Source organism: Colobus angolensis, unplaced genomic scaffold (genome assembly GCF_000951035.1).
Source record: "Colobus angolensis palliatus isolate OR3802 unplaced genomic scaffold, Cang.pa_1.0 Scaffold366, whole genome shotgun sequence".
In the NCBI taxonomy this organism is placed as follows: domain Eukaryota; kingdom Metazoa; phylum Chordata; class Mammalia; order Primates; family Cercopithecidae; genus Colobus; species Colobus angolensis.
The window spans coordinates 2,203,763-2,225,250 of record NW_012116999.1 but is presented as its reverse complement, the minus strand read 5'-3'; the positions used below and the strand labels follow the sequence as shown (position 1 = coordinate 2,225,250).

General features: G+C 39.8%; 1 protein-coding gene across 1 annotated transcript in view; it reads right to left on the bottom strand.

Moving 5' to 3' along the window:
* The window catches only part of TRPC5 (transient receptor potential cation channel, subfamily C, member 5), a 326,052-nt gene that overhangs the window by 81,002 nt on the left and 223,562 nt on the right, over window positions 1-21,488 (bottom strand). Inside the window, exons 4-5 of the mRNA XM_011953532.1 lie at window positions 6,016-6,352; window positions 4,533-4,672 (exon numbers count right to left, since the gene is read on the bottom strand). Coding sequence (XP_011808922.1) covers window positions 4,533-4,672; window positions 6,016-6,352 — 477 coding nt within the window. The remainder of the gene's footprint in view (window positions 1-4,532; window positions 4,673-6,015; window positions 6,353-21,488) is intronic.

Here is a 21,488-nt window from a genome sequence, read left to right as displayed (position 1 = left end):
TGTCACTGAAACAGAGGCACTAGTATGCCCAAGGTAGTGGGGAAAAATCACCCTGCTTCCTAAAGATTTCAAATCAAATGGACTTCCTCAAGCCCTCATTGGGCTCTGAGCACCATGGACAACCTGCTGTTACTGAAAGACAAGGGGTAGACGCAGCCTTCTCGGTATGCAGTGTTCATTCTCACACCCTTGCTGACTGCAGTTTGGGGCTGATGGAGGATCCTTAGGGAGCCATTCACTGGAGCTTTCTGCTGAATTTTTAGCAGGCTGTAATGTATTCTACACTACTGCAAATGGCATGTCAACCTTTCAGGTAATGAATTTAGTACTGCCCCACACAGTGGTGTATGGATGTATTTTACAGTTCATTTGACAACCCTGTAAGTTAGAATGTTCCTTCAGCACACATGAAGAACCAGGGGCTTGAAGGAGGGGAAGAACCATTATTTATTGGGTTGGTTACCCATTCCAGGTTTCCGGCTCCCAGCACATTAGGAGTAGCCTTGTAGAAAGATGACTTCATCGTGAGATCTGAGCTCCAATTTGGGCACTGTCATTTAAAACTGCCTGTATCTTTTAATTTCACCATAAAATGAGGATAATGCCTCCTACCCACTGCACATGTTTGTGATTCTGTATCCATATGCAAAAGTCTGTGTACTCCATAAGTGGAGATGTTATGGAAATACAAGGAATTACTTATTACCTTCCCAAGACAGAAGTAGATTTTGCCTGGAATTTAATTTGAAGCATATTGCCTTGAGCTCACATTTAAATATCACAATTTCTCAGGACTAAATGTAAACAACTTTCCTGAGAAAATGTTGCACTGGGGGCCAAATTATATTGTTAGCGTTTCTAAAATGTGCTTCAGTTCCAACAACTGAGGAAACTGGTGCGGTTAAAATCACTTGTGTGTATCCAATATTCTTCACTGTCAGAGGAGCTTGGAGAAACCATGCCACATTTGTACTTCTGCTTCAGATAGACTGTAGGTGGCCAACCAGTTTTATGTACTCTTCACCAAATCTTATATTTCTACATTTTTCCTCCCCCAACAAACATGCACTGCATTACTGTGAGGGGTAGGAATGGTTATGCCTGTTTTACAAATGGAAGAAATCCAGATAGGCAGAGTGACTTGCTAAAGATCACACAGCAAGTCAGTGGCAGAGCCAGCAAGAAGTAATCCACAGGTCTCCAGACACTCAGTCTAGTACTATTTCTATTAAATGTTACTTATATGATAGTTGACATCACAGCACAGATGATAGATTAGCTTTTAAAGGTTTAAGGTATATGTGAAAGATAATCTCTTTGCTGATAACAAAACAGACCTATGTTTTAAAACTAGAAATCACCAACTGGAACATGTATAGCTCCTAATTTGGGGTTTTCTCTCTCCTCATTTGGAACTGTAACCTCAGGGATGTCTGCTGCCCATGGGCTGGTGAATCTGAATTTGTGGAACACTCAGAAGTGTAAAACATGATTCTCGTGGCAAATTTATACTTTGAACATAGACACTTTGCACCTTTGGAGAAAGATATAGCATGTATGTGCAGGGAATAAACATGGAACTCATCTGGCATAGAGGTTGGCAAACTTTTTCTGTCAAGAACCAGATAGTATATATTTTTGGCTCTGTGGGCGCTATGGTTCCCATCACAACTACTCAATGCTTCCTTTGTAATCCTAAAGCAGCCCTAGACAATATGCAACCACATGGACACGGCAGAAGGCCAGGTTTGGCCCACAGACCATAGTTTGTTGACCCCTGATCTAACATGGTGGTTTTAAACTGTGTTCCTTAGAGCCTGGGGGTTTAATGGAGGCATCTCATAGCTACTGTGGAAGCCAAAGTGGAGGCTTAGAAGACTCATTCCTCAAGCCAAACTCAGTCCTTTGGGCTTTTTTATATATTGGATTACTGTGTGAATTTTTGCTTAAAGATGTGCTAACATGAGGAAAAAAATTTGAAAGGTTGAGCACCATTGATCTAGTTTAATCTACTGCTTATTTATCAGAGGCAGAATCTACAGCTCAGAAAGGTAGAGGGATTGTCTATGGTAATCCTGCTCATGTGTATGAGATTGGGAATTAAATTCAGATCTCCTGACTCTTGAGTTAGTAATACTTGGAGGCAAGTGATTTTTCTTACATCCTTTGAAATGGAATGCAGTTAGAAAATTGGCCTTCTTGCCTTTCAAAGGATGTAAATTGCATTTCATAAACCCTAAAGCAAAATATGAGGAGGAACAGCTCAATGTGGGGGCTCAATAGTAATAAGAATTTGAGGGAGGTGTTATTATGTCTTTAGCTAAGCACTGACTGAAAAAAAGGCCATAACTCAGTGGGTAGCATAGTCCAGATTTACTTGGCACACATGGAAACGAGGCAGTGGTGGAATAGATCTAGGTGGTACTATCCTAGAAAAGCAAAGAATGGTTATTCTCCATTTGTAGAATCATCTAGGGGCAACAAGGGTCAATCTTATGTATATTTGCTCCTTTTGAGTACTTTGATGTGTGCTTTTTGGTTCTTGCTTTAGATCATGTGAAGTGGAATAGATATTGTTGACTAATTTTGCACTCTAATAAAATAAAGGATCTTTAAAACCAGCTCATTCCTTGGTGCTTCTGTACTGCTTCAGTACAATGGTGATTGAAAAAGGTTCAAGGAGCCTATGGAACAGTTCTTATGGCTTTGCCTCGTAGAAGTTGGCTCAGCCTGCTTGGGGAAGGTCATCCAGCCTGGACTTTTGTGGATGGGTAGATCTGATTATCCCCATTTATAAATTCTCATTGCAAATCCAAATTTTGCATGTGGCCTGTCTTGCTTTGTAAATTCTTTTTTGGGAAGGACTCCAACTTCTTGGCAAAGGTCTCCTTTGAATAAAGTGTTTGCCAGTTAAGGGGCATTTACCCAGCTTAATAGAGCAGATTTATCCTTATATTTTGTGATGGAGAAGTATCTAACTCTTTGGAAGCCTCTCCAGGAAAGTCGGACAGGTCATGTGATTAGCTAATGTTGAGAATCTACAGATACATTTTTCATATCCCCAAATGTTAATCCTTTTCTTTATCATTTATTCTAAGCTTTCCTGTTTAAACAAAACCCACCAATTTCTAGATTGATAATTTATGGTCCCTCCAGTGTATAAATACCATTTCCAAAGGAAGAACTTTTCCCTTTACTTAACAGTGTTACTTAGTCAGCAGAGTGCCAGAATGACATGGATTTCACCCAGGCACATTAACCAGGGATTCAAACATTTTCCTCACCAGCTTTTTCTCTTAAGGAAGTTGTAAGTATGTGTTAAGCGATCACCACATGTATAGGGCCTACTCTTGGGCTCCTTTCAAAAATGTTTCATGACTGCATTCAATATGCATGCTCTACATAACTCCCAAGGTCTTAAAATTTATGCAATATGCATATTAGGGATACAAAAATAAACTAAGTTGTTGGAGATTTGGGGGACAGCCATATTTCCATTCTAAAAGTCCTTAATGTGGAATTTAGAGCCAAAAAGCATGACTGACTATACAATCTTGGAGACTGAATTGTCAGCATGATGGAGAAGTTTAACTCAGGCTACAAGGAGGACAGCAATCCCATTATTTAATAAGCACCAGACCTGAACTCAGAGCCTGTGATTACCAAAAGTAAGACATCAGACATAAAGTTTTTTTCAGGATAATTCGAGCTGAATATTGTGAGGGAAAAGCATTAAGGTGGTGTGTGTGTGTATGTGTGTGTGTGTGTGTGTGTGTATGTATATACATCTGAATTGGTAGAGAAGCACAGGTTGGGTGATACTAAAAATGCTGGATTTACAACTGCTTGAGTGGTTATCCTGGTGGTGGAAGTGATGAGCAAGGAAGAAGCTATTAAAAGTCTATGCCACCTGTAGTCAAGTGTCTGGGATTCCGCTGCTTGTCATTATATGAAGTGCAGTTGAGAGAAATGGGAATGTTTAGCTTTGAGAAGAGACAACTCAGAGCGTTAGGGAGAGATGATGTCATATCAGAAGCATTGTTAGGAAGAAACAGTCTTGTTTTGTATGACCCCACAGGGAGGAAGAATTACTAATGATTATGTCACAGAGAGAATAATATTGGACATATATAAAGTAGCCCCTTTGAATGAGTTGACAAGGATTAAGAGAAGATTTTGAAGATAGTGAATTCAGTGAATTTTCTGCCCCAGCCCCATGCAAGTATCATTGGGCCATTATGTTGGCAAGGACATCGTAGAGAGCATTTAAACACTGAAAGCTGAAGACCCTTTTACCCTGAAAGCCTCAGAAGCTAATGATTCATTTGCAAATTGTTCCATTTTCCACTTTCTTTGCTTAGGTGGACACTGCTTACAAACCACTGAAAGAATGTCTGTTTATATGGTAATTTCCCACATGGATTGAGCCATCATCATCATCACTTTTTCTCAAAACTCTTTATGCTCTCAGTGCAAAAGCTTAATGTAACCAAAATCGCTGTGTAGGAAAAATAGCAGACATTCCAATTTACCTTGACATAGGCCACAATCTTCAAGGAAATAGTTGCCAGGTAGAGGGAGTTCATTGCAAAATCCATCAGGTTCCACCAGTCATGGATGTATTCAGTAAATCCACCATCCCACATTTCCTTAATCTCACCCCATATGAAACCTGAATAATGGAGGCAAACAGTTTATTTCTACATAGGGTCAGCCCTGGTCATCATAGAAGGATCCCCCCCTCCAAGTGAATAAGGATGGAATTAAGGAATGAACTAGGGTCTCGGTGGAGTGAAGCCTTGAGAGACAATAATCACTTGCTTTCCTACTCCACCTCCCAGTTTTGAACTTGCCAAACTTGGTAGGCTTTTCCTGAGAATGCCCATATGTTATACTTTTCTGGGTACTACTCTTAGCATTTTTACTATAGTTACTGAAATGCTGCTGCAATTTTGGGTGCCTGTTTCTACTTTCTTTCCATTTTGAAATGGGAGTAATTTCATCAATAAATTAATTAGGTCAGTATTATCCCATAGTCCTTACTTTCCACTAGGTTCAGGAAAGAAAACTTCTCAATGTGTTTTGAGGTGAGCAAGCTGATCATGGATCAAATTACCAGATGTTAGGGCTAAAGCTAGGCAATGGGGCCCAAAATAATTTATAGCTCATTTTTTTTTCCCTTTTTTCTTTCATCATGTAGAAGTGTTGTAAAATTTTACCTGATGACATGGATGTTTCTTCAGCCTTGAAATAAAGAAAATAGTAAAAGGTGTGGTTGTGGTCTAGGGCAGCACTTTCTCAGGCTTTAAAGTACATGTGAATTATCTGAAGATCGTGTTAAAATTCAGATCCCAGGTGGCACCTGAGGTTCTGTGTGTCAAATAATCTCCCAGGTGGTACTGATATTGCTGGTTTGGGGACCACAGTTTGAGTAGCAAGGACTTAGAAGATGGCCGTGTGCTGGAGACTCCAGTGCAATCTAATTATGCCTGGAGACTGCTGGTAGGGCTGCTTTTACCATGATGTGTGTGAATTCCCCCTTGGTTGTGAAATCAGTGTCCAAATAGAATGTAGACCTTGAACAAGAACTGAGTCATGTGGAGTAGCTATGAGAAATTAGCAGATTCATGTGTCCCTTGGTTATGGGAAAAGGTGCTTTGAATAGACTGATCAGCACTTGCTCTGCCTACCTTACTTGAGGCCTGTCCTGACTGATACTTGGCTTTGTCTCTAGAATAACTGACAGACAGCTTCTCTGTCCTTGAAGATATTAGATTAGCAAAAGCAAGCCCTAGGTGTACTGCCAATCTCACCATGGACCAGGCAATATTGAATGACCAGGGTCTGGGACAGAAGGAACTACATTTCTGAGACTCCTAAGAAAGGACTACCACACTGCATGGGGGTGGGCTGGGGGTACCCTAGCTCAGAGCTAGTCTGACTGCCTGTTCTAGTAGTTTATTTAAACAGAACTATCAGGCAGTCTGGCCATAGCTCCTGGTCCCTTTGACTCACCTAGAACCCAAGGCAATATCATCCATTCCACGACAGTTGGGGGAGGCCCCTGTACATGAAGGTCTGTCCTGACAATGTGCTGAGAAGCCAGGAGAAGCATAAAGAGGAAGGTCAAATAGGATGCTGTGTGGCAGATAAACTTGATAAAGGGTTTCTTGATGAACAGCCCAAGGTTGCTCCTGGGTGAGATCAGGTAGGCTATAGACAGCATGGGAAACAGGAACCCAATGGTCATGCAGGTTAGAAGCTTGACTACCCAGTGTTTCCGCCGCCATCCAGGGAAGCCGTCATACCACAGGGTGGCAAGCAACTGTTGGCAGTTGGGCTGAGCAACAAACTGGGAAAAGAAGAAAACAAGTTAGGCATCTGGAATGTCCAGGAGAAAGTCTACCATCATAATACTCTCCTAGTTTACAGTCAGTTCTGGCAAGGGGTTGTATGGCCAATCCCCAGAAGAGGCCTGTTTTCTAGGTTCCTGTGAATGCATCTAACCCCAGAGATGGCTCTACATGTCAAAATATGAGACTAGATTTTCCTTAGTGTTCATTATTTTTTAATATATTAAAACAAAATCACTCTGTCTGGTTCATGCTTTGGCATGCCTTCCTATCGTCCCTCCCACCCTGTCAGAGTTGTGTTTCCTCAAACCTGGTTTTATATCAGAATCATCCAGGGAATATTAAAAAATCTAAATCCCCAGGTCCTTCCACAGACTGACTAAATGAGACTCTGGGGTGGGGATGGAGGAGGTAGTAGAGCCTGGGTAGCTGTTTTACAAACTCTCCTGGGAACTTATATGCCTTTTAGCAGAGAAACATGGAGATATTTCATTTCAAATTGATTCACATCTGCTCACTCCCTTAGTCTACGTGAGGTCATCATCAATGTGCACTCTGTCTGGGCAAACATAAACTGGCAGGGAATAAGCCCATGCCTGTAGCTAGGGTTTGAAATGAAACTGAGTTCCCTTTTATATTTTGTTTTTATTATTCTTGATTTTGTTTTGAGCACCTCTTGGTTAGCTTGTAATGAATCAGGTTGCTACTGTGCCATCTATTTAACACTGTCTCTAGTCTAGACATGCAAAAGAGGAAAAAATATTGGGGGGCTGGCATTACGCTATTGCATACTAACCCAGCTGGGATTTTACTCAAAGGCAATCTACAAAGTGTCAGTGATTAATAATTAAGGAATCATCAGCATTGCAAATCATTATCCAGCTGCTACTTCCTGGTGAGTGACTCAACAGGGAGCTCAGCTGTCAACTACGATTTTAAATACTGCCTACATTTGACAACCCCAGCTTCCCATGGGACAGGTTAAACAGAGCTGCACCATTTAGCTTACTAGTACAAAGGAACCATTCTTCTTCTCCTTGAGCACATAGTTGGACTACATTACCCAGGCTCCCTTGCAGTGAGGTGTGGCCACATGACTAATTTCTCACTGTGGGAAATGCTGTGTGGCACTATTTGGCCTGGCCTATAGATGTTCCCATGTGTGCTCCTCCATGTTCTTTTCCTATTCTGACTGACTGGGATGTGATAACCTGGCGTGATCTAGGGGCTTCTGTCAGCCCCCGTCCCTCAATAACCATGTTAGCAGAACTAGCCTGCTGAACAAGAATACCTGTTTTGGACTGTTACATCACGGAGAAAGTTCTGTTGTGTTAGAGCCATTATATATTTTGGGGTCTAGCCTGTCCTAAAGAAGATTACTGGTATGAAACTACCAAAAATAAACTCTAAAATGTTTTCATCCTGTGGTCTCATTTCCTCCAAACATATTCATGAACTCCATTATGTCCTCACACTTCCTTTCCACACATTCATACACAAAAAGACAAAATCCTATAGTCCCTTTCTACCTTTTGTTTTTTTGGCCATAGTAGCCTATGCCAAAGGCTGGGATGATGAAGTCCAAGAAAATACAGAAAAGTCAAACAGTAAAGCAAGACCTTTGCAGTAGAAGAACTGCTGGGAGCTCACATTCTACTGAGGGAAACAGAAGCACAAAAGGAGAGTTACACAATTGTATAGTAAGGGCACCGAAAACGATATGGCCATGGCATAACGGGAGCACAAAGGAGGGACAAATCTGGATAGATTAGCGAAGGCTTCCTGGAGTAGGTGATACCTGCCTGGAGCATTAAAAGATGTGCAACAGTTGCTTAGGTGTGGGAGAGGAGAAGAAAAGAGAGTAAACAGTCAGAGCAGAGACGATCACATGACTAAGGCATAGAGGTGAAAAAGAGCATGTCTTGTGTGTGTGGGGCTACAGTAGTCGGGGTGGCTGCAGCTTAAATTGCAAGGCTGTGAATGGCAAGAGACCAGGCTGGAGAAGTAAACAGGGGTTAGAGAAGATCAAGACGATGGTCTTTGGCCATTAAAAATAGTATGGACTCAGCTGGGCACGGTGGCTCATGCCTGTAGTCCTGGCGCTTTGAAAGGCCGAGGCGCGGAGATCCCTTGAGGCCAGGAATTCAAGACCAGTCTTGCCAACATGGTGAAACCCCGTCTCTACTAAAAATACAAAAATTGCTGGGTGTGTTGGCGTGCACCTGTAATCCCAGCTACTCAGGTGGCTGAGGCAAGAGAATCGCTTGAACCCAGGGGGCAGAGGCTGCAGTGAGCAGAGATAGTGCCACTGTACTCCAGCCTGGGCAAAAGATTGAGACCCTGTCTCAAATAATAATAATAATCATAATCATAATAATGGCCAAGGAGGGCAGATCACTTGAGGTCAGGAGTTTGAGGCTAGCCTGGCCAACATGATGAAATCCCGTTTCTACTAAAAATACAAAAATTAGGTGGGCGTGGTGGTGTGTGCCTATAATCCCAGCTACTCAGGAGGGTGGGGCAGGAGAATCACTTGAGCCCAGAAGGTGGAGGTTGCAGTGAGCCGAGGTTGCGCCACTGCACACTGCACTCTAGGCTGGGCAACAGAGCAAGACTCCATCTCCAAAAATAAATAAATAAATAACCGTAGTATGGACTATTTTAAGAGCAATGAGAAGCCATAAGTAGTGTGTGTGAGTGTGTGTGTGTGTGTGTAGAGTAGTATAATAAAGCAGTTACAACTGGCTCTGTTGTTTACTAACAGTGTAACTGAACAAGTTCTACTCTGTTTTAATGTCTTCCTCTAAAGAATGGAGATAATAATATCTACCTTCTAGGGTTGGTGTGAGGATTAAGATCAGTTACTACATACAGAATGCTTAGAACTATGCCTGGCACACAGTAAAGGCTCATTAAATCTTAGCTACATATATTATTATGCATGTAAGAAAATTAGATTTAGATGTTGAAAAGATCCTTCTGGTTACTGGGTGGAGGATGGATTAGAAGCAGAGGGCGGTCAAAACTAGAGGCAGAAAGATTAGTTAGAAAACTGTTGCCAATCTTGAACAAAATGATGGTGACTTAGACTAAGGAAATGGTAGTGGAAATGGAGAGACGTGGTCAGATTTGAAACACAGTGAGGAGGTAGAATTGGCAGAATGTGCTGATGGATGGAGAATGGAGTAATGGATGGGGTGCAGGAGGTAAAGGGGAGGGAGGCTTCTCATTCAGGTGAATTGGTGATGGTAGTGCCATTAACTGAGAGAGGGAACACTGAAGATGAAACAGGTTTATAGAAGTGCATGCCTTTTTAAACCTGTCAAACCAGATTTGTCTATGAGACATCTAAATGGAGATATCCAGATTGACATCAAATACTGATGTTATTTGGCAGGGATTGGCAAATTTTTCTGTAAAGGGCCACATAGTACTTTAGGCTTTGCAGGCCACACTGTCACTGTTGCAGCTACCTAACTCAGCTGTTGCAGTGCAAACTCAGCCACAGACAATATGTACGTGAATGGGCTTAACCGTGTGCCAATAAAACTTGATTCACACAAACAGGCAGCAAATTGTAGTTTGCCAATCTCTGTCCTATGCTACTGCATCAGCCTGAACCAAACAGACATTTAGAGCTCTTCAGTAATGGTCTTGATGACCTCATGTGACTTCCCCTTATGTATTCCCAAGAACTCCAACCCCAGAAATCACTTTCTGCTAAGGAACAAATGCAGAAGTGAAGCTTCTTTTAATAGTGGATATATCATCCAACCTTTATCTTCAATGCCTCTGCTCTGATTTTCAATTTGGCTCAAGCTGGGCAATTTTAAAGTTGGACAGGTTTTTATCTTCTATTTTTATATCTGACAGAAGTAGTGTAGGGTGGTGTGGATTCTGGCAGAACAAACTGCAATTAGAATATGATAAAGGAAATTTTTATTAAGCCACCATGTAGTATCTAATCTAAACACAGTTGTGAGCTTTGAAAGCACAATCCTGATTCTGCTTGCATACTGCAGTTCGCATTTGACAGGTTATTTAATCAATCTCTAGTCAATTCTAAGAACGCCTCAGAAAGAAGAATTACAAGAAAAACTGCAGAGTGTGTACCCACTAGATGCCTCAGTGCACAAAAAGCCTAACTGTCCAGAGCCTGGAGCAGTAGTTTTTCATTTTAATGAAGTCCAATTTGTAGTTTTTGTTGTTGTAAGGATTAAGGAAAGAGGAGAGAAACAAGAAGGTCGGCTCGACAGTCAACAGGTTTATTTTCAACCTGGGAGGGACGTCTGACCGAGTTAGGCCAGAAGTCGCAATCTCTTACAGACTAAGAGTTTTTAAGGATTCAGGGTGGGAGAGTTTATCAGAGGCTTGGACTGCTTCTGTGTCTCTTTGTTGTGCTTATCTGGGAGGGAGAGTTGTGTGTCTATTCCCCTACATCTTTGTGCAGCTGCAGGCATATCCCTGGAGTCTGCTTTTAGCTTCCCTATCTTAGTGCACCTGAAGTGAAAGGAATGTGCTTATTAAGGCCTACTGTTTTACTGGGGCCCATTGTATGAGGGTGAAGTTTGGCAGTTACCCAAGAGACTTTCCCCTGCCTTGCTCTGTGCCCCAGCCATCTTATCTGTGTTTTACTGTCTGCTGTTTTCTGGCTACTTGTAGTTAGAAAAGAAGTGATTTCCTTGAAATGCATGAAGTTGGAAAGGCAGCTGGAACTTCAAGTGGCGGTGTTTGTCTGAGATGATGGTGGTCCTGCTCTGTCATTCCAGACCCTATAGTTATAAAAGGACAAGGGGCGACGTGTTCTTTCTGGCTACTTCCTGCTGATGGTGAGGCAGATAGTTTTTTGGTCTTGGATTGACTGTAGGAGCAACACCATTTGTAGATGTTTTTGGATAGTTGTCTGTGAAATGGCCATGATTCTGTTGGCTTTTATGATTTCCAGCTTAAGATTTTTTTTTTTTCTAACGTTAGGACGTTTTTCTGGGCTGTTAGAGGTTGCTTTCTCAGCTCTTTAGGCTTTGACTTGAGTGTGATGTATTGAGGAGTCAATTTCGGTAACAGATATAATTTAAACTTTAGAAGATAATAAAATTTATAATTTAAACTGTAGAAGATAATAAAAATTGAAAAACATTAGGCAAGACTAGAATTTAACAACAGGTGTGCTATAGTTTTTGAAACATAATTTTTACTTTTCAGTTTCCTATTTTTATTAAAAGACAAATTACAGTAGGACTGGTTTGCTTTATTATATTTGGCTTATTTGTATACAGTGCAGCAAGAATAATTACTTGCTACACAGGCCTGTTAAATCGGCTTTGATGGAACTCTGTTATATAGAAGGAATTTGAGATAAGACCTGTTAAAGCCAAACCCAGCCATGGATTTGTACCATTGAATACCTATGAGTTGGGTGAATTCGTTTCTTCTTGAGGTTTTAAGATAACTTGGGGTTCCCGGCCTGTCAGAAAGTGACATTCTTTACTTACTACAGATCAGAAACCCTGTACAGGGACTGTGTACACAAAATATGAGACCAGTTTCCAAGGGTTTTATTGGCTCCATAAGTCAAGTTTGATTCCTTAAAGGAGAGCACACCGCTGCAGTCAAAGCCTTGGTAAAATAACCAGTTTTTTTTTTTAAATTGTGTTCTGTTAGAAAATAAAATAGATTCTTATAACTATATCGTAATTTAAGTACACTTGTAACTAGTTTTTATTTTTTTTGAGACAGAGTCTCACTCTGTCGCCTAGGCTGGAGTGCAGTGGTGAGATCTCAGCTCACTGCAAGCTCCGCCTCCTGGGTTTATGCCATTCTCCTGCCTCAGCCTCCCAAATAGCTGGGACCACAGGCGCCTGCCACTACGCCCAGCTAATTTTTTTTTTTTTTTGTATTTTTAGTAGAGACGGGGTTTCACTGTGTTAGCCAGGATTGTCTTGATCTCTTGACCTCATGATTTGCCCGCCTCAGCCTCCCAAAGTGCTGGAATTACAGACGTGAGCCACCGTGCTGGGCCTACTTGTAACTAGTTTTTAAATTCTAGAGGAACTAGGCAGAGAGAAACAAACATGCTTTAAATTCTATTCACAGGAGTATACTTTACTTAGTTGTTAAAGGCTGTAGCTGGCTTAAGACAAGTTTTCTTGACTCTGAAAAATAAGATAAAGATTAGCAGTGTTCTAAGTAAAAGGTAAAAATTTGTTTTTGTTTTCTTATTAGTTTATTCCATTTTATAAACCTTTGTTTTGCTTGATATTTATAAACATTTTAGCTTTTTATGAGTTCTGTGTGTTTTGTTGTTGTTATGAGTAACCCACATTTGAGAGCACTTGTTAAAGTTCCACAGCTTGAATATAAGCAATGTTTTGAAGAGAATTAAAACAAAATAACAATTGTCTGTAAATAACAAAATGTCCAGTTTGGATACAGATAGAAACACAATTGACAAAGAAATTTGGTTATTTTTGTGGTTTACAATAACCCAACATAACAACTTTAATTGTGGTTAATAGCACATATTCAGACATAAGAACTTTAGACATTCCATACAGTTTTGGAACATATGTTAATAATATTCCCTAAAATATAATATATTAGACATTATTTTGGCAATTTTATGTTGCCAAATAATCCTGTTTACCTCTTTTTTGGGTGCTTCAGGGGTCCTGTGCAGCACCCAAAAGCCAGGGGTTAGGAAAAACAAACTTGAAAGTAAAGTTTGATTTTGAGAAGGCTGTTAAATACGTTTAAAATTGAAAACTTTTGATATTATGAAATAGAACTTCAGATTATCATAAGTTGTTTTTCCATTTGTTTTGTTTTGTTTTGCCAAAATGATGAGATAACAATCTGGAAAACCAAAAACCATTTATTAACATTTTCAATTATATGAAAATTGTGTTTAAGAGAGAAAGTTAAATTTTACCCTTACATTAGTTTGCTATTAATGTTAACCTTAATTTTAATGAAACCTTATAGATAATTTTGTTTAATTTTAACCAGTTTGACCATGAAGTAAGATTTTTACATACCCGTTATAACCCTTGACAAGTTTTGCTAAACAGTAGATTAGCATTTTAAGAAAACTTTGTGGTGCTTTTAGTTTAGTGTTTAATTTACAGAAAAGAAATATAATATTCTTTTGAGTTTAGTTAATACGTTTACACACACAGTTTTATTTGTAGGATTCGTTTTTATAGTGTCTATATAATTTGCTTAAACCATCCACTTTATTTTTTTTAATTTTAAGACCATTTTTTATTTTTAGGCAAAATGTACATTTTTATGCCTTCTTATAATTTTTAAGAAAAACACTTTTTAGTGTTTTTGTATACGTTGCATGCAAATTCATGTTTAGCAGTTTTAATTACAGGTTATAATGGTAACCTTTAGCAATTTTTAACTTTAATGTAAAACCTGTTAATTTTTTTTGTGACTTGAAGCTAAAAATAATGGCTCATTTTGTAATTGGGTGAAGTAGTGCTGAAATATAATGCTTTTTTCTTTCGATTTTAAATACTTGGGTAAAATCGGAAGGTAAGTGCTTAGGTAGAAATAAGTAACTACTGAACCAGTGGGAGCAAAGTTTAGTTGGGCAATACTCTTTATCATACTGACAAGTGAAGGCTTATTAGTTCCGAAAGTGCAGGCTTTTTTTTTGTAGTCACAGAGTAGTCTAAAGGCAAGGCTTACCCAGCTCCTGGCTCCCACATGAACATTATTTATTTAGTATGCCAGATTTTTTTCAAGGTGCACTAGTCACTGAGGATATTTTTACTGGTGGGAACTGAGATTTTCTAAACGCATAAATTAACTGCTAATGCTGGTTTATTTTAGGGGCATGTTCATTGAAACAGTATTCTTACTTAGCTTGAATTCTAGATTTTGTTCCCTTATTATCTCGTTAAAGCGACGAATATGTTTGTACAATGAAGACAACTTTTTTTTTTTTTTGCGTTTTTAGGTAAGAGCTTCTGCATGGGAATTATACTTTGACACAGAAAATTAGATCTGTAAGTGAAATATAATAAAGTGTTCTGGAAAGAAGGAGACTCTGCCTTACAATCTCAAGAGAAAAATATACGGCACTAAGGCCTGGTTCTTTCTTCCCTTATTGTTTTGTCATTTTCCCCAACTTTGGGAACTAAAATCTCTTTGCTTAAATGGTGAAATTATAAACTGAAACATTATAAATGCTAAAAATTATAAATTGGGTTTGTTATAAAGGCAAAGTAATAATACTTCTATGTATATTGTATGTATGTGTATATGTATAGGGTTATATAGTATAATAACTCGAATCCATGGTTGGATTTGACTGAACCTACATAGATACTAATCTGACAGACTTACTGTTGTCACATCTAAGAAATCATTGCCCAATCCAAGGTCACAAAGACTCACATCATTGTTTTCTTCTCAGAGTTTGATAGCTTTAGCTTTTATATTTAGGTATTTAATCCGTTTTGAATTAATGTTTGTGTATTTTGTGAGGTAGAGGCCCAGTTGCATTTGTTTGCATGTGGATATCCATTAGTCCCAGCACTTTTTTGAAAACACTACTATCTCCCCATTATATTGTTTTGACACCCTTGTTGAAAATCAGTTAACCATAAAGGTAAGAACAATTTGGAGAATATTACCATTTTAACAATATGAAGTCTTCTAGTCCACGAACATGGAATATCTTTCCACTTATGTAGATCTTCTTTAGTTTCTTTGAACAATGTTTTATTGTTCTTCTCAGTGTACAAGTCTTACACTTCTTTTGTTAAATTTATTCCTAAGTATTTTATTGTTTTTAATGCTATTGTAAATTGAATCGTTTTCTTAATTTCATTTTTGGATTGTTCATTGCTAGTGTATAGAAACTGTCAAAAGACAAAATCTCAACAAATTTAGTTATAGATCTAATTGGCTTTTTTCATGATATATGAATCAGGGAAGCCTCCATTCTACAAAATAGAATGAGACATTCCATTCTACTAGGCAATAGCAGAACAGTGGGTTTTGTAAGGCGGGAAAAAGGAAACAGAACAATAGGAAAAAGAATATTGGTTAACATCAGGTTACTTTTTTTGGCAAGGGTTAAAACAGAGGCATCTTCCATATTACATGGACTCAGGTGGAGTAGAATCTCCTATTTTCAGGAAAAACTGGTCTGTTTGGGGATGTATCTGCTTTCTTAAAGTTTCAGTTTGATTATATGGCATTTAGCAGGTGATTCCATTTTGGTTTGGTCTGGTCTGTTGGGGCCTACTATGGGAGCTCAGTCCAAAACAATGGCCTTCCATAATTTTTGTTGAACAAAGCACAATTGATTTTGTATGTTATCTTGCAACCTTGCCCAACTCATTTATCAGCCCTAATAATTTTTGTTGTTGATACCTTAGGATTTTCTCTGTACAAGGTCATGTCATCAGTGAATAGAGACAATTTTAATTCAACCTGTCCAAACTGGGAGCCTATTATTTCTTTTTCTTACCTAATTGACTTGGCTAGAATCTTTAGTATGATGATGAATAAAAGTGCTGTCACTGGACATCCCTGTTTTTTTCCTGATATTAGAAGAAAACCTTTCAAGTTTCCTATTAAGTGTGATGTTAGCTATGGGTTTTTAATGGATGGCCTTTATCAGGCTGTAGAAATTCTCTTCTATTCACAGTTTTCCATTTGTTTTTATCACGTAAGTTTGTTGAATTTTGATAAATGTTTCTTCTGTGTCAAATGAAATGATCATGCATAGTTTTGTCTTTCCTTTCATTAATGTAATGTATTACATTGATTGATTTTTGTTATGTTGAACCACCCTCATATTCCTGGGATAAATTCTACTTGGTCATGGTGTCTAATTATTTTTATATGTTGCTGGATTTAGATTGCTTTTTGTTTAGCCTATTGTTTGACCCAATTGTTATCTACTGCCTCCTGCAGCGGCAGCCTTCATATTAAACAACTGTTGCTGATTTTTTTAAACAAATGCCCCCAGGAAAAGAACTATTGGTACTGAGTCAGATCATATGAACACCAGTCCTGAGAATTGGGCTTTTCAATGAAGTTGCTTGACAGGTCATATAATGACAGTTCTCTGGAGATGGGTCTATCTGGGGTGCTCCAAAACCAGTGTGCTCCCCTCCAGCGGGTGCCAGCCTGCTGCTTTTTACAGCTACTATGGTTCCAAGGCTGTTGGTTTTCTTTTCTTTTCTTTCCTTTTTTTTTTTTTTTTTTTGAGGTGGAGTCTCACTCTGTCGCCCAGGCTGGAGTGCAGTGGCACGATCTTGGCTCACTGCAAGCTCTGACTCCCAAGTTCATGCCATTCTCCTGCCTCAGCCTCCCAAGTAGGTGGGACTACAGGCACCCGCCACCACACCCGGCTAATTTTTTGTATTTTTAGTAGAGACAGGGTTTCACCATGTTAGCCAGAATGGTCTCGATCTCTTGACCTAGTGATCCGCCCATCTCGGCCTCCCAAAGTGCTGAGATTACAGGTGTGAGCCACTGAGCCCGGCCTGGCTGTTGGTTTTCAAAGCTGCTGTTGAGCTGGGTAAAGGAAGATCGGAATTGGGCAAATTAAAATATCATAAATCTTGCTTTTCTTACCAAAACTTAGCTATTTTACTTGAGTAAATGCTCCTCTGATTGTTGTAAACTTTTGGTTAATTTCCAGAATTGTGAAAAAGTTAATTTTAAAAAATTTCCAATGTCTCATAGCTTTTGTGGAAGAGTAGATTTTCAGAACTCTGCCATTCTGGAAGTACTTTCCCTTGTGACTTTTTAACTTTTCATGGGAGGCTATGTTGTTCCATTTGTGTGTGGGTTAGTGCAAATGATAGCCCTTGCCCAATTAATTCCCTTCCTCAGGGGCTTAAAAAGTTTAAGGAATATAACTTCTTTTTCTTTTTCTTTTTTTCTTTTTGAGATACTCTTACTCTGTTGCCCAGACTGGAGTGTAGTGGCACGATCTCAGCTCACTGCAATCTCTGCCTCCCTGGCTCAAGCAATTCTCATGCCTCAGCCTCCCGAGTAGCTGGGATTACAGGTGCGTGCCACCACACCCAGGTAATTTTTGTGTTTTTAGTAGACAGGAGGTTTCACCACATTATCCCCCTAGCCTGGTCTTGAACTCCTGGGCTCAAGCAATCTGTCCACCTAGACCTGCCAAAGTGCTGAGATTACTGGCATGAGTCACTGTGCCCGGCCTCTAGTAGCTTCTTCTTTTTATTTTTATTTTTTTTTGATTTGGAGTCTCACTCTGTCACCAGGCTGGAGTGCAGTGGCATGATATCTGCTCATTGTAGCCTCCGCCTCCCAGGTTCAAGCGATTCTCCCACCTCAGTCTCCCGAGTAGCTGGGACTACAGGTGTGCACCACCACGCCCGGCTAATTTTTTGTATTTTTAGTAGAGACGGGGTTTCACCATGTTGGCCAGGATGGTCTTGATCTCTTGACCTCGTGATCTGCCCACCTCGGTCTCCCAAAGTGCTGGGATTACAAGCGTGAGCCACCGCACCCGGCCAGCTTCTTAAAGGCCATAAGACTGAGTGTTGGTCAAGGACTAGGAGCTTGTCTTATGCTTCATTATATTCCCAACGTTTCGCAAAATGCCTGGTACAAGATGGATGCTGAATAGATATTTGTTGAATGAGTGATTGAATAAGTAGCTTTGTGCTAGATAAATCTTGGTGGAATACTCTCTTCCCAAAGTCTTCTTTTCTTAGTGTGTGAAGAGAGTCTAGTAGCTAAGACAAGTCTCCTGGGAATTGCAATCAGGAACTACTGTTAACATCGGAAGATTAAATATCAAAGATTGAGCTCTTATAATGTGCCAGAAACTGAACTGGATTTTTTATATGCATCATCTCACATCAATGCTAATGGCAGATATAGAATTATATCATTTTGTAGTTGACAAGACAGAGCCCAATGTCACATTTCTTGGTAAGTGGTGGAGTCAGGACTGGAGAACTAGCTTGGTTGATTCCATAGACCAAGTTTTTAAACACTGCACTCTCTGACAATCCATGGATGGTATGATCGGAGGCATGCAGAAAGCTAAATTTCCCAGTATCTTCCCCATTGGCCTTGCCGCCAGTGATTGAAATGCCCACATCATTTACTGCTTTGGATTAAAGCATTGAAACTATATTCATGTTTGTAGGAAGTGGTAATATACAAAACTATCAACTACCTTAACAGCTTATAGTGGGTGTATCATATTAGCCAGTTAAGGGACCTGAAGGCTAGCAAAGCCCAGAAGTGATGGGGCCCGCCCCAGGCCAGATCTGTATGGAATCCCCCTGTTTAATCTGTCTAAATCTTTTCTTCACAAATGAGCTAGGACCCTCACTGCAGTTGTTCGGTGTTTTCCCTCTGCAACGCTTCAATTCTCCAATACTCCCAGACAAGAGCTGAACATTATTGTATTTTCTCCTTACTGCACACAACTTTTGGAAAAGCCCTGGCTTTCTTTGACATAAAGCTGTGTTGTCAATGGAGGGACCCAATGGCTCTTGGCCCCTCCTAGGAATATTTCTTGATAGGAATAATGTCAGGTTCTACTGGAAAGAGACCAGCCCTCTCCCAGAAAACTAGCAAAATAGCTTTGATTTCACTGCAGCAGAGTTCTGAATTTTTCCATTCAGTGAAGAGAATTATCTTCCCAGCCCCTCACCAGTCTATTGTATGTGACTTTTGTTTCTACAGCTGTCTAAAGGATCAATAGGATTTAATGCCTGATTCACATGCTTAACTCAAGGCAGAATAGAATTTGACTTGCTTACTGTAAGGGAAGTGCAAGATTAATGTGATTCAGTTTAGGCCTTTCAACAAGTATTTTGGAGTACCTGCTCTGTGCCCAGCTCCGTGTGGCCTGTGGGAGAGGGTCATCACAAGAGAGACCAGCCATGATTCTGGCCTGCAGGAGCTCTTTTGAAGGGATACTAGCCTAATTCATATGAAACAAGTAACAGGACAATAATGTTTGTGTTCAGATGCCCACATAAATGGTACAGACGGTAAACATGTCAGGTTCCTAGACGGTTGGCTCTCACAGAGTGCTTAAGGCCACTCCACTCCAAATCAGCAGATTGTTTTGCCAAGTAAGGACATGAGAAAAGCCCACATCCCTTTGATCTCCTGTTACCACCACTTTATAAATGAAAGGACGGAATAAAGGACAGTCATTCAATCTGGATCTATTTAGCTTTAGGAAAAGCTCACTGCTTTGTCATGAGCCACACTTTGGGATCTTAGAGCATTCAGAGATGGAAAAAATCAGCAGGCACTAGGTCCTAAGAAAAGGCTGCAGTGAATAATGAAATCAGAAAATCACTTCCTTCTGGAAGCCTTCCCTGATTGCTTCAGCCAGAGGTGTGACCTCTCTCTCCTGGAGCCCATACCACTTTGCTTTTTTCTTGTGGTACCTCTCAGAGCCTACTTTGTGTTACACGTACTTCTATGTAGAATCAGTGACTCAGCCTTCTTAGTAGACGGTAAGCTTAGGAAGTGGAGGAACACTTCTATATATGTCATTTCTTATCCCCAAAGTTCTTTGCAGGCATTTACTGTTTTTGTTAAAGTGAAAAAATTCTTCATTCCGTCCCTGCTAAAATTTACACCTGAATGTTTAACTGCTTAGTGGGCATTTCTCCTTGGCTGCTAAAACATATTTCAAACACATAATCCACACAGAACTCTTCCCCCCGCTAGCCTCCCCAAGCACACACACGCACACACACACACACACTTTTCTCTTTTCACCTTGTAGTCTGCCCTTAAATCATTTCTCTAGTAGAAGTCTTAATAGTCACAGATAAAATGTACACAGAACTTTCTAAGTTTGGGATACTTTTAAAAGCAGTTTATATGTATTAACAAACCTAGGAGGTTGGTACTATTATTATAACCATTTTATAGATGAGAAAACTGAGGCTCAGAGAGGTTAAATAGTAATAATAACAACATCTAATATTTGAGTGACTACTGGATGTCAAACATTGTATTTAAGTGCTCATTTAAGAATAGTGAGCTACAGATAGACCTCCCTGACAATAAATTGAGTCACCACTCCTTGAGGAGGCAATGGAAAAAAAGGGAAAGTCCCCTCATAGAAGCAGAGCATCTGGTCGTGGGGATGGGCTCTTGAGAAGTAAGCCAGGCTGTGAGGTAGAGAAAAGCCACAGCAGTAAGCTTCCGGTGGCTCCATTAGGAATGGACAATGGTCAGAGGAGAAATATCTTTGTTACCTTGCTCAGTCCACCCTGTTCCCTGCTGGGAAGGCTATCAGCAAGAAAAACATTAGGATAAAAACAAGTCAGTTTCACAGTGAAGTCACCTAACTGGTTATTTTCAGATTATTTTAAATTTTTAGGTGTGTACAAAAAAGTGCAATAGGTGAGACTGAAAGAAAGGTCACCTTGACACATGTTTAATATTCAGAGGTTTATAAAGCAGTAAGGTCTGTGGTTCTCTAAAGTAATTGGCAATGAGTTATGTTCTTATATTTTCTAAAAGAAATCAGCTGACTTTGAGCTGGGAGACTTACAGCTGTGAATCCTCTTCCTTTAGTCCATTTAGAGGGAAAGAAAATTTGAAGGGTGAGACGGAGTCATCCCCTCTCCCAGAGGAGAAGGTGAGGATCAGGAAGAAACAGCAGTTACTGGCTATAGTAAGAATCGAGGTAAGGGCCTTCCTGGGTGGTTTGAAGAAGTCTACTGATCTTTTAAGAACTGCATCCTACTCCCTTCAGTGAATGGCTGCACATGGAAATGGGCACAATGTGTACTGTGTTAGATGTCAGTTCTTCAGGAGATAGTCTGGTTGTGTGTAAGGATGTGTTTAAAAAGCCACCTCTACAGAAATGACCCTCGATAGAATAAGTTTTGTTTATTTTGTAGTTGCCTATCAAGCTGGGCTCTGAAAAGGAGAAAAACACCTAAAAAGGATATCAGTGGCAATGTAAAAGTTCCCGAAGAGGAAGAAATGTTCAAGCACCTTTCTTCCCTCACCATTGTAGTGAGCTTGCTGAGTCATACTTTCATTAAGCAGTGCAGCTTTTTTTTTTTTTTTTTTTTTTTTTTGGTAAACCACTGCAGCAGACATTTGAGATCAAGAAATAGGTTTTGACAAAAGTTT